The 13,314-nt window shown below is 58.5% G+C and overlaps 1 protein-coding gene across 1 annotated transcript; it reads left to right on the forward strand.

Moving 5' to 3' along the window:
* The first annotated feature begins 1,877 nt into the window (after positions 1-1,877).
* Positions 1,878-12,293, forward strand: RHBG (Rh family B glycoprotein). Its single transcript, XM_019711152.3, has 10 exons — positions 1,878-2,144; positions 6,784-6,970; positions 7,445-7,595; positions 7,686-7,833; positions 9,367-9,533; positions 9,797-9,934; positions 10,053-10,186; positions 10,580-10,701; positions 11,649-11,722; positions 11,898-12,293. The coding sequence occupies exons 1-10, from the start codon at positions 1,958-1,960 to the stop codon at positions 11,964-11,966; spliced, it is 1,377 nt and encodes a 458-aa protein (XP_019566711.3). The 5' UTR covers positions 1,878-1,957; the 3' UTR covers positions 11,967-12,293.
* The last annotated feature ends 1,021 nt before the right edge of the window (positions 12,294-13,314 follow it).

The raw sequence follows: 13,314 nt of genomic DNA on the forward strand, positions 1-13,314 counted from the left end.
CCTGCCTGGGCAACCCCCACACCAAACCGGGCTCCAGAAGCAGGCTGCGTCGCTGGGGCCGAACACTGAGCCTGGGGGGATACCCAGATGCTGAATGATCCAAGAATCATTACCCAAGCACTTGACCAGACACCCACTGCCCCCACCACTCCCCAGAAGGAGCAGGAAATCAGCTGTCCTGCTGACCAAGTAGAGACAGCCTGTGGGCCAGGGGCCAGGGAGCCTGCTTGGCCTGCAGGGAGCCAGCACTACCAGAGGCCGACCCACGCCTGCCCATGCCTCGCTGGCTGGGCCCCTAGGTCAGGAAGCTGGGCAGCTGAGTGCAGCTGACCCCAGAGCCCACGCTGGGCTGGAGCTCAAGCCCATGAGGGGAGGAGGTGAACTGGGGAAAGGACAGAAGGGAAAGCAAGGTGGAGGCAGGGTCACCTCTGGCCCTGCGCGTTCCTGAGAAGGAGCCCCACTCTGCACCTGCTCTGGGGAGTGGCCGGCCCCTCTGAGCCTGGACCACGTCTCCTGGGAACGGCAGCTCTCCCCTCAAGCAGGGGCCTGGGACATCTTTGCAAACACCCCCAAGCCCCTCCCACATCACAGCCCCCTCTGACAGAGGCAGCAATGTAGAGACTGGCCTTTAGCTTTTCTCCTCTAAGCGCCTGTGGTCTGCGGGTGGCAGGACCAGCTGTGCCAGGCCCTCAGGTGGTCCAGCAGCCTCTAGGTCAGGCCATGTGCCTCAGCAGGGTCTCCAAGGCCCTTCTAGCCCCAGTTCTGAGTGCACTGGACACTCACTCACACAGCCAGGCTTCCCTTCTTGAAAGGCCCCTCTTCTTTCTTCACTTGCCCAATTCCAGGGGTGCCCTCCTAGATCGCCTGTAGACATGACCTCACAGGAAGCAATGCTCCATCTCCGTCCCTCCGCCATCCCCACTCCTGTGGGTTCTGCAGCCTCTCTCCTGGGCCCCCACAGCCTGTGGACTTACCCCAGTGGTAATTCAATTCCCTCCTAACTGTGTGTCTCCCAACTGGACAGAGGCTCCTGGAGGGAGGGCTCTCTGGGCTCATGTCCCAAGCTCAGCTCACAGGAAGTGCCTCCTGGCGCCTGTCCACCAAGACTCGGGGGATGCAGATCTTACTACGTGACAAGGGACTCGACCCCAAGTGAGAAGACCCTCCTCCCACCCCGCCTCCCTTCTTTCCAGCTGCTGGGGCAGCGCAAGCCCTCATAACCACAGTGGGCGGCGCAGGGACCCCGGCGGTCAGCACAGCCCCTGCCCGGCCTTCCGTACTGTGGTGGGGTGCAGGCTGGGGGTGGGGAGGCTGAGCAGGCGTGGCGCGGGGTGCAGCTGGACTGCTGAGGCTCAGACCTCCGGAGGCGGCCGCCCGCCCTGGGGCCGGGTTAACCATCAACGCCTGGAGAGCCGGCTCTTTATCTCCATCCTCCATCTCGCTTTTCAGCTGGGAAAAGGTTGAGTAACTCCTCAACTCTCTCTTGCGTTAACCCTGGAGGGGCCAGGCCGGGCCTTTAAGGGCCGCGTATTCCTTGGGAAACACACTCTAAACTAACACCATTTCTTGGGGGAGGGGCAGGTCGACTCCCTTGGTCTCCTCCACCGACCAGGTCGCCGCTGTGCCTCAGCAGGCAGAACACGGGGTGCCTTTCCAGGGTCATTCCCAAGGAGCGGGACCAACCGGAACAGGGTCAGCTGGGCCAAGAGAGACAGGACCCGGGTGTCCGAGCGCCCCCGACCCTCCCCGTCCTTGCCCCACCTGAGGTCTCGGGCCCTCTTCCCGGGCTGGAGCTGGGAGCAGCGGAGGTCATCCCCGCGTGGGTGTGGCCTCTGCGTGGGTGTGGCCTCCACGTGGGCGGGGCCTGGCTCCGGTGAAACCTGCTGCGCCCGCCCCGGAGTGTCTGCCGCGTGCCACGAGCCCAGAGCCGGAGCCCGAGACTCGTAGCCTCTGTCCCATGGCCGGGTCCCCACGCCGCGCCGCGGGCCGGCGACTGCTGCTGCCCCTGCTGTGCCTCCTCGTCCAGGTCGCCACCGCCATCCTCTTTGCGGTTTTTGTCCGCTACAACCACGAAACCGACGCTGCCCTCTGGCACTGGGGCAACCACAGTAACGCGGACAATGAATTTTACTTTCGCTACCCAAGTGAGTGCGGGTGAGGGCGCTCGGGGAGCAAAGACCCCAAGCTCCCCGGTGTCTTGGGAGGGAGCGTTTGGGTGCCCAGATCTAGCCCTCGGTGGTTAACCCTCTCGCTCTGAGATGAAGGTGCACCAGACTTATTATAACACGCTTTCAGTGTCTGCCATGGTCCAGGCATTGTGCTGAGGGCGGCACATGCGTTCTCTCATTTAGTCTCTGAAGAAGACAAAGGTGGGGAAACTGAGACTCGGAGATGTTAAGTGGCTGGTTCAAGGAGCTGGGGTTCAAACCCAGATTGGAAGCCTCAGTCCAGCTTTAACTGCTCCCTTGCCCCACCTCCCAGTTGGCCTAATTGGGCTTTGCTGGGCTGTTCCGGAGACTTGACTTTACCTGGGGCCTGCACCCTGACCACAGGAAAGAGAATGGGGGTTAGGGAGTGGGGTCCAGCAGGCCGTAATGGCAGGTATTAGCGAAGAAGGCAGCCGAGACCAGAGGGCTCAGGCATCACTTCCCCAGTCCTCCAACACCACCCGCCCTCCCAGAGTCAGAGAGAAAATGATTCACCTACCTACCAGTCAACCACAGAGCAGCAACCCCTAGCTCTGAGAAGGAGGCATGGCAAAGTCATCAGCCCATTTCACAGGGGAGGAAGCTGAGGCTCAAAGGGGTTGTGACTTGCTCCTGATCACCCGTTTCCTGAGTGGCAGAGCTGGAATTGGGACTCAGGCATCAAACTCCTTGCCCCACAATTCACCTGCCTGCTGATAAGGCCCTGCAGGGGACAGAGCCTCTCCTTCTAGGTTGGGGGCCCAACATTGTGGCTCAGGCCCCGTGCAGCTGGGGCCAAGGACTCCAGATCTCCCATACTTTATCACAAACGTTTGGCAGGTCTTCTCTAAGCCTCAGTTTTCCCCATCTGGGCAATGGGGAGAAGGATGCCTCAGTTTAAAGAATATACATTCAAACAAGGCCCAGAGTGTAAGAGTCGCATGTAAAAAAAAATCCCAGGCCATTATTACCCTACTTTCTGTATGCAGAGCTGGCGGCAGGCTGTCCCCTGTCCCAGCCCCAGCCTGACAAAAGGAAGCTAACAGTGCTGAGGACCTAGAGGGTGAGATGGAGGTTTGGACATGGGCATGAAGCATCAGACCCCCAGCCATCCTGGGCAGAGTGAGCGACAGCACCTCCCTCCCCATCTCTTACCCCAGCCCCTGCTGGACAAGGTGAGCCGTGGAAGCTGGGATGGCAGGCTCATGGGGTCATGCTTTGTCCAGAGACATAGGGAGTTGGAACAGTCCACAGGCTGAGAGAAGTAAGCTCCTCTCCAAGGGCCTGACCTGGCTGCCTGCCACGAACCCCCACTTGCTTCTCCCCTGGGTCTCAGGCAAGGCCTCCAAACCTTGCTTGTTTCAAAGTCTCCCTGCAACCTGCCAGCCTCTCACCCCTCTGCCGCAGTGGTGGGCTCGCCTTGGACTCAGCTGCCCTCCCTGGATTGCAGTAAGAGGAATGGCGGTGGGAGTCCTCCCTCGTTTTCTGCCCTAGGTTTCCACCTCTGTGGACTTGGGACCCTGGTGTGGGGGAAGGTCGGGGAGGATGGAGGGGTGAGGTCCCGGGAGCCTTTGATGACCTGCGTCTTCACCTGTCCCTGTGCCCAGGGGAAGGGATCGGGGCCAAAGTGGGTGTAGCGGCACCCTTTGATTCGGGAGATGAAAGGCAGCTCGGCATCTGCTGCTGTGCTGGGGCACTAGCCCGTGCCAAGGGCATGGCTGCTCTGAGGGCCTGTCGTTATGTCGTTATGTAGGAAGGGCCCTCAGCCCATCCGGTCTGCTCCTCTCAGATGTGCAGAGAGCCAGAGAGGGCATGTGATGGCCCAAGATCACACAGCAAGTTAGCCAGGCTGGAACCAGGTCTCTTGACCCATCTGCGGCCTTTCCCTCACATGCAAGCTTCCTACCCCATGAGGCGAGTAATGGAAAATAAGAAGGAAGGGAAAAGCCCAGGGTCACAGGGGCCATAAGAGGAAACATGAGAAAGGGTTCTAAGAAGAAAAGTATGAGCAGGTCCTTTTATTATTTTTTTAAAATTGGGGAACAGTGTGTTTTTCCAGGACCCATCACCTCCATGTCAAGCCATTGTTTTCAATCTAGCTGTGGGGGGGTGGGGGGGGCGCAGCTCACTGGCCCACGTGGGAATCGAACCTGCAACCTTGGTGTTATGAGCACTGCGCTCTAACCACTGAGCCATCTGGCTGCCCAGCATGTCCTTTTCTATACACCTTACTGGCCAGGAGAGGGTTTTAGGACAGACAGAATCGGGATCTTCTCGGAACAGGTGAGGAAGGGGGATGTGGCCAGGATCAGGGTGGCTTGTGACCTCTCCCAGGAGAACACAGCCCCATCTGTCCCCCATGGGCTTCCGGAGAGCCCATGGAGAGTGCCTGTATGGAACGTTCCCCAGGGGGAGAGGTTTTCTGATGTTTAGACTCCAGTTGAAAGACCAAGGGATTGAGTTTTGAGTCCGAACAAACCCAGGTGGGTTTCGGCAAGTAGTGGGCATGAAGCCCTGTGACCCGGCCCCCTGTGTTATCTTGCTGTCCTTGGGCAAAAGAACAGACATGGCACGCCTTTTATTAGTTGCACAAGGAGAAAGGAAGTCAGGCAGTGAGGCCTAAAAGAACGTAGGCTGTGGGCTAACTTCTAAGTGATGCTTCTTTTCTATTGGGTTTTAAGATCTGGGAGCCCAGGGCTTTGATGAGCCGCGGCTTCACCTGTCCCTGTGCCCAGGGGATGGGATCAGGGCCAGAGTGGGCATAGCTGCTGCCCTCTGATCAGGAAGAGAAGTCTGGGTGGTGTGGGTAGAGGGCAAGGCTGAAGAAGTGGCAGTGTTGGGGACATTTAGGGAGGCCAGTGGGCCGCTAGAGCCTCTCTGCCCTTGGCTGCTGTGAGCTGCAGACCTCCAGTTCCAGCACGCACCCAACCCTCTGCCAGGGACTTGCAAACTCATTCCATACACAGCACTAAAAAGCATAAAAGTTTGCTTCTCTCCAAGTTACTGATTATGTGCTAAAGTTCAATAATATAATAACTTTTCGGCTTGTGGGTGCTTCTTCAGGTTAAACAAAAAATGATGACCATAATTTTGTTTCCTTTATGACCTGCCTCTTTCTACAAGAGATCTGAGGTCATTTACAACCAAAAACACATGTATAAGGAAAGGAAAGCAGAGAAGCAGAACATAAGGAATGACCACAGTAAGGGCCTGCAATTGAGATTCCAGTGCAGCTCTGAGCTTCCAGGCAGCCAAGGAAAAAAGGAAATATGATCATTTTTGTGTTTTCATCAGAACCAAGGAAGCTTCACATATGCAATCTTTGCTTCTTTGATGTGTGTCTTCCATGCCCTCCCCGTGAGGGCAGGGACTGTGGCTACTTGATGACAGCTACATTCCCAGAGCCTGATGTACCAGTGTTTAGTAAACATCTGTCACATGAGTGCGGGAAAGCAGACCGGTTCCTCGGGGGAAGTGACATTTCCTAGCACTTTGTTCCAAGAGAAATTGCTTGTGTGCAGCTCTACAGGGGACACGTTTCGGGTCATCGATGGCCCTGTTTCTCAATAACTTATTTACAACAAATGCAGGAAGTGCCCTCGTCGTCCTCTTTCTTTGGTGTTTTCGGTTACAGCAAAGATACATATATAACACGCGGTACTTCCTACATACAGACCCAAGTGTGGGCCGAATAGCACCGAGGCTGTTTCAAGCCCTATTTACAAGTAGGTGGGGAGGGGACAGAACCACACTGAAGCAAACCATTTGTATTTATCACATCGTCAATATTACTGTACATTATTTTTGTTTGCTTACGTTGTTGTTTTTTTCCCCGCACAGTGGCACAGAATAGAAAGCAAACGGAAAAGACCCCAAATCTCCCTGCCCAGAAATCCCACTGACACTTGAAAAAATTCAAGTAATTCACCTATAAAATTTAAAAAGTCAAACTATAGAAGGAAAGAGACTAAGAAGTGAAACCCTCCTTCCCAGAGGTGCCATGTTGCATAACTCCAAGGGCGTCATTTGCCCTGGAGTGTTTGTGGGTGTGGGTGTGTGGGGGGGGAGCAGGCCTGCCCCTCCCTCCAATTCCTTCTCCCTGAGGTCATTTCTGCTAACAAATTAAAGCTAGTCCGTGAATTATTTTCTTTAAATGTAAAATCCTCCAAATGGAGAGGTATAGATTCTGAAGTGTGAGGAATGGAGGTCAGACACAAAGAAGGACTTTCCAGCCGCAAGGGAAAATGGAAGAGAGGCCTGGAGGGGAAGAGAATTCTGAGCAGGGCAGGACAGGGCCTGCAGGAGGAGAGACACAGGTTGGACTTCTCCCCAGGATAGGGCAAGTGAGGGCGCCAGCGCAGAGAACAGAAGGCCCTACTCCCTTGCTCTGCCGTGGGGACAGCGGGGATGGTCTGGGTCCCACTGCCCCGAGCTGGCCAGCTCTGCACAGGTGGCCCCGGCTGGGAGGCCCCGCCACGCCTGGGGAGATTGACAGGCTGGGCTCCAGCCTGAAGGCGGCCCTGGCTGGTGAGAGCGGGGCCGTGCAGGGTGGCTGCTGGGCTGGTGGCGGTGCCCAGAGCAGCTGCCGTGCCCGCAGGCTTCCAGGACGTGCACACCATGGTGTTCGTGGGCTTCGGCTTCCTCATGGCCTTCCTGCAGCGCTACGGCTTCAGCAGCGTGGGCTTCACCTTCCTCCTGGCCGCCTTGGCCCTGCAGTGGTCCACGCTCGTCCAGGGCTTCCTGCACTCATTCCACGATGGCCACATCCATGTAGGCGTGGACAGGTGGGCAGCAGCGCCCCCTCCGCCCCGCCCCGGGTCTAGTTGGGAGGCCGCTGCCTGCAGGACCCAGCCTAAGGCCTGCCCTTCACGTCTGCTCCTGGCACAGGCTTCCCAGCCGGCAGTTACTTCTCGTAGGTGCCCTGCCCATTCTTGCCCGACCGACCGCACACTCAGCCACACCTCCCCATCTTCAGGCCCCTGTTACTCACCAGCTCTTGGGAGGGTAGACAGCTTCATGGGAGGGGCAAGATCTGGGGAGCTCCCGGTTCAAGACCGGTTGTTCCACCTGCCATGGGCTTCGTTCCCCACTTCCCAGAACCTCCCAGACACTGGGTTTTCTGTCTACAAAAGGCGAGGTGACCCTTCCTGCCTACCAGGGAGGTGTTTAGGCAGGTGGGGGGCTCCCTGGCTCCTCCCCTGACCCCCCAGGGCCCCCCTGTCTTGACCCCCCTCTCATCCCCCCCACTGCCCCCCCAGCATGATCAATGCTGACTTCTGTGCGGGCGCCGTGCTCATCTCTTTTGGGGCTGTCCTGGGCAAGACGGGGCCCGCCCAGCTGCTGCTCATGGCACTGCTGGAGGTGGTACTGTTTGGCCTCAACGAGTTTGTGCTGCTTAGTCTCCTGGGGGTGAGTCCAGAGGGGGATGGGACGAGGGCTGGGGGAGGCCAGGCCCAGGCCCTGGGGGGCTGCCCCTGCACCTCCGCTCTGGGCCCCCAGGTGAGGGATGCAGGAGGCTCCATGACCATCCACACCTTCGGCGCCTACTTCGGGCTGGTCCTGTCACGGGTCCTCTACAGGCCGCAGCTGGAGAAGAGCAAACATCGCCAGGGCTCCATCTACCATTCCGATCTCTTTGCCATGATTGGTGAGGCCTCCAAGGTGGGGCGGGCTGGGGGCCGGTCCCAGGCCCCCCTGAGGTGGGCTATCTCCAAGCCAGGTCCCAGGGTGCTGCCTGCGGTCCCCGGGCTTCCGGTGGGGAGCACCTTTCCCATGTGGACTCTCCTGTGAGAGCCCGGACCTGTGCTCCTTCTCAACAGCTTTAGACAGGTTCTTAGATGTCAGCCCTGGGTATGCACAGGCCCGAGACCCATCCCCAGGGGCCATCCCCGCTCAAAACCCTCCAGGGCCCACCACAAGTGAGAAAGCAGGCTCCTAGCCTGCCATACTCACCCTCCTCTCCTCCCTCCCACTTGCTCTCAGCTGCTCCCATCGCTTACCCCCAGGCCTTTGTCACCATGCTTCCTCCCAGGCCCTTTTCCCAGAAGCCCCTGCACCGGGGTTGGGGGTGGAGGTCGTGGTTGCCCAGGGAGCAGTAGGGTGTGACCAGCACCACCAGCTGTTTCTGCTAAGCACCTACCTGCAGCCTGGCCTCTGTTCCCCTCTCTACCTTCGCAAACAGGAAACAGGTGATTGATTTTTTCATGGGCAGTACTGAAAACGACCGAGGGCCTGTTCTTACACTAAAAAGAGAGGCTGGTTTTGTATTTCTTGCTCCGCGCTTGCTGTGAAATAGAGCGCACGGAACCCTAGGGCAGCTGAGGCCTCCTTGCCCTTTGAGACCCAGATAAGTTTGGCTTCGAGTCCAAAGGCTTCCCCAAGATTCCTGCATTCTCAGCTCTCCTCTGCCTCCCAGCACCTTCCCGCAGGACACCGGCCTTTCCTGGATCCCTCCCAAGCCCTCCCGTCAGAGCACGGGTGTGAGTGTGTGGGTTCTACTGCAGAGCAGATGGCGGGGTGCAGGAGGAGTTCCGTGGCACACCAAGGACCGTCAGGACGAAGGGGCTGCCCCTCCAGCCCCCTTGCCATGCTGCCCCACGCTACAGGGTGCCAGCCCGCCCCTCACCTTGTGTGCTGGCTGCTCCTCCCTCTCCCTCCAGGATTGACCCGGGTACCTCACATGGGCAGGAGGGCCCACGGAGCCCCCACTTCTTACCCCTGGCGCATCCGGGGCTCGCAGACAGAGCCTTCTCCTGCACACTGCAGGGTCCACCCTCTCAGAGGTCGGCGAGGTGCTAAAACCAATTCCTCTCCTGACACAGACGTCAAGTACCCCGCTGAGGACCTGCCATGCCGTGCACTTGGCCTTTTTCTTCTTTCCTTTCCTGATACTTAGACTCTCAGCCTCTGTGGCTTCCAATCTCTAGCTCCATTTTGTGCCAGGGCTGCTAGTGCGACTGTTTGTAGAGCACTTACTATGCTCGGCCTTGGGCTACGTACGTACGTCACCTGCAACCCCTCCTTCAGTCCTCCCTTTATGAAGGAGGTGTTACTATCCCCACTTTACAGACGAGGACACTGAGGCCGCTGAGAGGAGATGACTTGCCCGCAGTTACACGGCTGGTAGCTCGTGGGGGAGCCACTCACTTCCTCTCACTCTGCCTGCCTGCCCGCCATCTAGGGACCATCTTCCTGTGGATCTTCTGGCCTAGTTTCAACTCTGCACCCACCACGCTGGGGGACGGGCAGCACCGCACGGCCCTCAACACGTACTACTCCCTGAGCGCCAGCACCCTCAGCACCTTCGCCCTGTCAGCCCTTGTCGGGGGGGATGGGCGGCTGGACATGGTATGGGCCATGGCAGAACAGAGGGAGGCCCCGGGAGGGGGGAGAGCTCCGACACCCCGCCAGGCCCATTCTCCAGGGGAACAGGTAAGGGCTCAGGCACGTGGAGGCGGGGTCACAGTGAGAGGCAATGATGCGACAGCGGGAAAGTTAGAGGCTAGATGGTGGAGAGGCTTCCGGGAGCGTGGTGCCCACTGTGCTGGGTTAGGTGTGGGTGTGACAACGTGAAAGGGCCACCAATGCCTTGCTCTCCCCTGCTCCCTTAGGTCCATATCCAGAATGCAGCACTGGCCGGAGGGGTTGTGGTGGGGACATCAAGTGAAATGATGCTGACACCCTTTGGGGCTCTGGCAGCTGGCTTCCTGGCTGGCACTGTCTCCACGCTGGGGTACAAGTTCTTCACGGTACAGCTGCCTCTCTAGCCCTGGGCAAAATGGGTCTTCAGGGCCTTTTCTCTCACCTTCCCAGCAGGCCCGGGGGGGTGGGGGGGCACGTGAGACTTTATTATTCTCCTTACTCCAGCCCGTCCTTGAGTCAAAATTCAAAATTCAAGACACGTGTGGCGTCCATAACCTCCATGGGATGCCTGGGGTCCTGGGAGCCCTTCTGGGGGTCCTTGTGGCTGGGCTGGCCACCCATGAAGCTTACGGAGATGGGTGAGTTCCCCCTCCCCCACCCTGAAGTCACTGTCCCCTGGAGTGAGCCCCCCACAGTGTCTCCCCGTTTTGTGCACCACCAACCAAAGCAGTGTCTCTCTTCACTCATTTATCCATATTGTTACTAAGGGTCAGTAAGAGATAATGACCCTTACGATCCATGTTTGCACATCAGGGCTCAGGAGAAGGCAGGCAAAAGGGACCCTCAAACTGAGCCTTGAAAAGTGTGTGGGTGTCTGCTGTCCCACGAGGGTGGGAGGGGATTCCAGGCTGTGGACCTGACTGGAGCAAAGGCCCAGGGACGAGACTCAGCCTGGTGGGCTCCCCTGAGATCCCTGAGGCCACTGTGTCAGCTCCACGTGCCACCCCTATGTCCCCACAACCTCCCTGCAGCCTACAGAGCGTGTTTCCACTCGTAGCTGAGGTCCAGCGCAGTGCCAGATCTCAGGCCATGTACCAGCTCTTCGGGCTGTTTGTCACACTGATGTTTGCCTCTGTGGGTGGGAGCCTCGGAGGTAAGTGACTTTGACGGGGGTCGGGGGCTGGCAGGAGCTCCAGGGAGGGCAGAAGACAGGAAGAGGTTCTCCAGAGGAAGCGCCATGGGACCCCACTCCCTGGCATTCCTTTACTCAGTTATTTATCGAGCGCCTACTTGGTGCCTGTGCAGGGTGGGGTTGTAGGGCTCAGGGTAACGGACTCCAGGTGGGGAGGACCAGGGGGGCACTCGCTCCCTCCTGGCGCCAAACGCAAGGGGGAGCCCGCTGGGGGCTGAGGCGTCCCTGCGCTGCTCCCTCCACCCACTAGAGGGCAGTCCAACCTCAGGCTGAGGCCCTGAACAGGTGCAGAGCTATCTGTCTTTGGTGGGGACGGGGGCAGGGAGCCAAGGGGCCTGGCTCACCACTAGACTGCAGAATGAAACCTTCAACTGAGGCAGACTGCCCACTGCTCAGTGCTGCCTGCTGTCTGGTCTTAGTCCTTTTCGCCTTCAAAATAAAACCTGTGGTTGTCTTCACCCCCTTGTCCTCAACGTGACGTTGTCATTCCCAAACAGGGTTCTGTTTGTTCATTTATCTAAGTACTTATTCATTCAATAAACACTTTCTGCACCCCTCCTGGATAGGAGGCTGCAGAGAGCTCGGCGGCTGTGGTTCATGACGGAATCACTCTTTGGTGTATTACCAGCTGTGCAAACTTGAGTGTGTTACTTAACTTCTCTGAGCCCTAGTTCCTTCTCTGTAATGTGGGAGTCAGTTCACCTTCAGGGTCGCTGTGATTACTCCAGAAGGCAATGCTTGTCAAGCGCATTGCATAGGGCTGGGGACACAGTCAGTGCTCGACAAATACAGCTGTGACTTGCCTGGGCTAGGGATCACACTGACCCCAGGCTTGCCAAGCCCCTCTGCGCCCTGTGGCACGGGGTGGCCAAAAGCCTCACACACCCTCCCTTCCCACCCACTGCCAGGGCTCCTCCTGAGGCTGCCCTTCCTGGATGCCCCCCCAGACTCCCAGTGTTACGAGGACCAGGTGTACTGGGAGGTGAGACCCTGCTGCAGCCCCTCAGGCCCTCAGGGCCCCTCGTCTTCCCTGCCTCACCTGCTATGACCCAGCTTCCCTTCCTTGCTTGCTCATGGTCCTGTGGGGTTCCCCCTGAGCTGTGGCCCCCAGCGCCCTGGACCTAGCCTTCCACCTACTCTCCCACCCTGCCCTCCAGGTGCCCCAGGAGGAAGAGGATGAAGCCCAGGGACCTCTGAGGACGGAGGAACTGGACACTCAGGCCTAACTTGCTTCCAGCCCTGGAGAGGACGCTCCCCTTTTAAAAGATGAACACTGGCGACCATTGGGAATCCCTTTTCTAGTTCCCATCCCTCCTGCTGCGGGAAGAAGTCACCAGCCAGAAGGAGCCTCCATTCCACATGCAGCTCTGGGAGAAGCTGGCAGAGCAGGGCTGTAACTGGCCTGGGGGGGGACCTCCCAGCAGCCTCACTGCCACTCACCCCCACCCCCACACCCCATTTACAAGTGAGGCACCCAGTGACGGCTGACCCCTGGTCCAATGTCACACAGCCACGGGGAGAGCCAGGGCGATAAACCCCACTGTCACCAAGGACTCTGCCTTTGTGTGTGTGTGCGTGCTGGGAACTTGGGACGTTCCTCTCACCCTCTAACTCACCGGTGTTAGAACCTCAGGGTGGGGACGTCCCTCCTCCCTGGGTCCGTGGAGCTCTCGCATGGATGCTGTGTTCTACCAGGTAGGTTACTAGCCTGGGCTCGCCTGCCTGGAGACAGGGAGCTCATTCTCTCCCAGAAAGCCTGTGTCTGTTATGGGACAGCTTGGGCTGTTGCAAAGTTCTTCCTATTCCAGAGCCACTGTCGTTCTGACCCTCAACTTGGGTGGCTTCTAAGCAGAGTGGGAAGAGGGCCCCCGCAGGACCTGAGTGGCATAAGGAGTTCTTTGCCACTGATTCCTCAGAGGCTGGAAGCAGCCAGCGCCCAGGCACCACCTTTTATCCCTGTCCCGAGTCTGAGGCGTGGACCAGCCCCCGAAAGTTAGCTCCGAAAAAGATGAGGGAAGGACAGGCCCAGGGCCTCCAACGGCCTCAAGTCGTCTGGCCACCAGAGGGCACTCTAGACCCAGCAGAGGGAGATGTGGCTTTCCTGCGGCTCCAGCCTCTATCAAGAATGGAAGTCCTTCCTATAGCCTAACCGCCTTCCCATCTGCCTCAGCTCTGGTCCTCACCATTCGTGCCACCACTACATGTCAGGTGGGCACTAGGAGCTTCAGATCTCACGCAACAGAGACTCGTCCCTCCAGGAGGCTGGAGCCTCTTTGCCAGGGAAGGAGTGGGACCCCGCCCTGCCCTCTCCCGCCCTTCCCCCAGGTTTCTGGCAGGAGTTGAGCGTGACCACAGAACTTTCTCCCTCAAGACCAAAACCCATTCAGACCTAGGAACCTAAGGAGGCAGTGGAGGGATTTCCCAGGCTTGGCCCTGGGATGGAGACAGAAGGTGCCCCATCAGGCCCCGCTCTCACTGTGCTTGGAGGGACTGAGTTCGGTTGGCAAAGAGGCCAAGCACAAGTGCTGAGTGGGAACCACCCCTGCCCAGAGCCCCACTATGCCCCTCCCACCC

The sequence above is a fragment of the Rhinolophus sinicus genome, chromosome 7 (assembly GCF_057876585.1).
Source record: "Rhinolophus sinicus isolate RSI-liver-muscle chromosome 7, RSI-T2T, whole genome shotgun sequence".
NCBI lineage: Eukaryota > Metazoa > Chordata > Mammalia > Chiroptera > Rhinolophidae > Rhinolophus > Rhinolophus sinicus.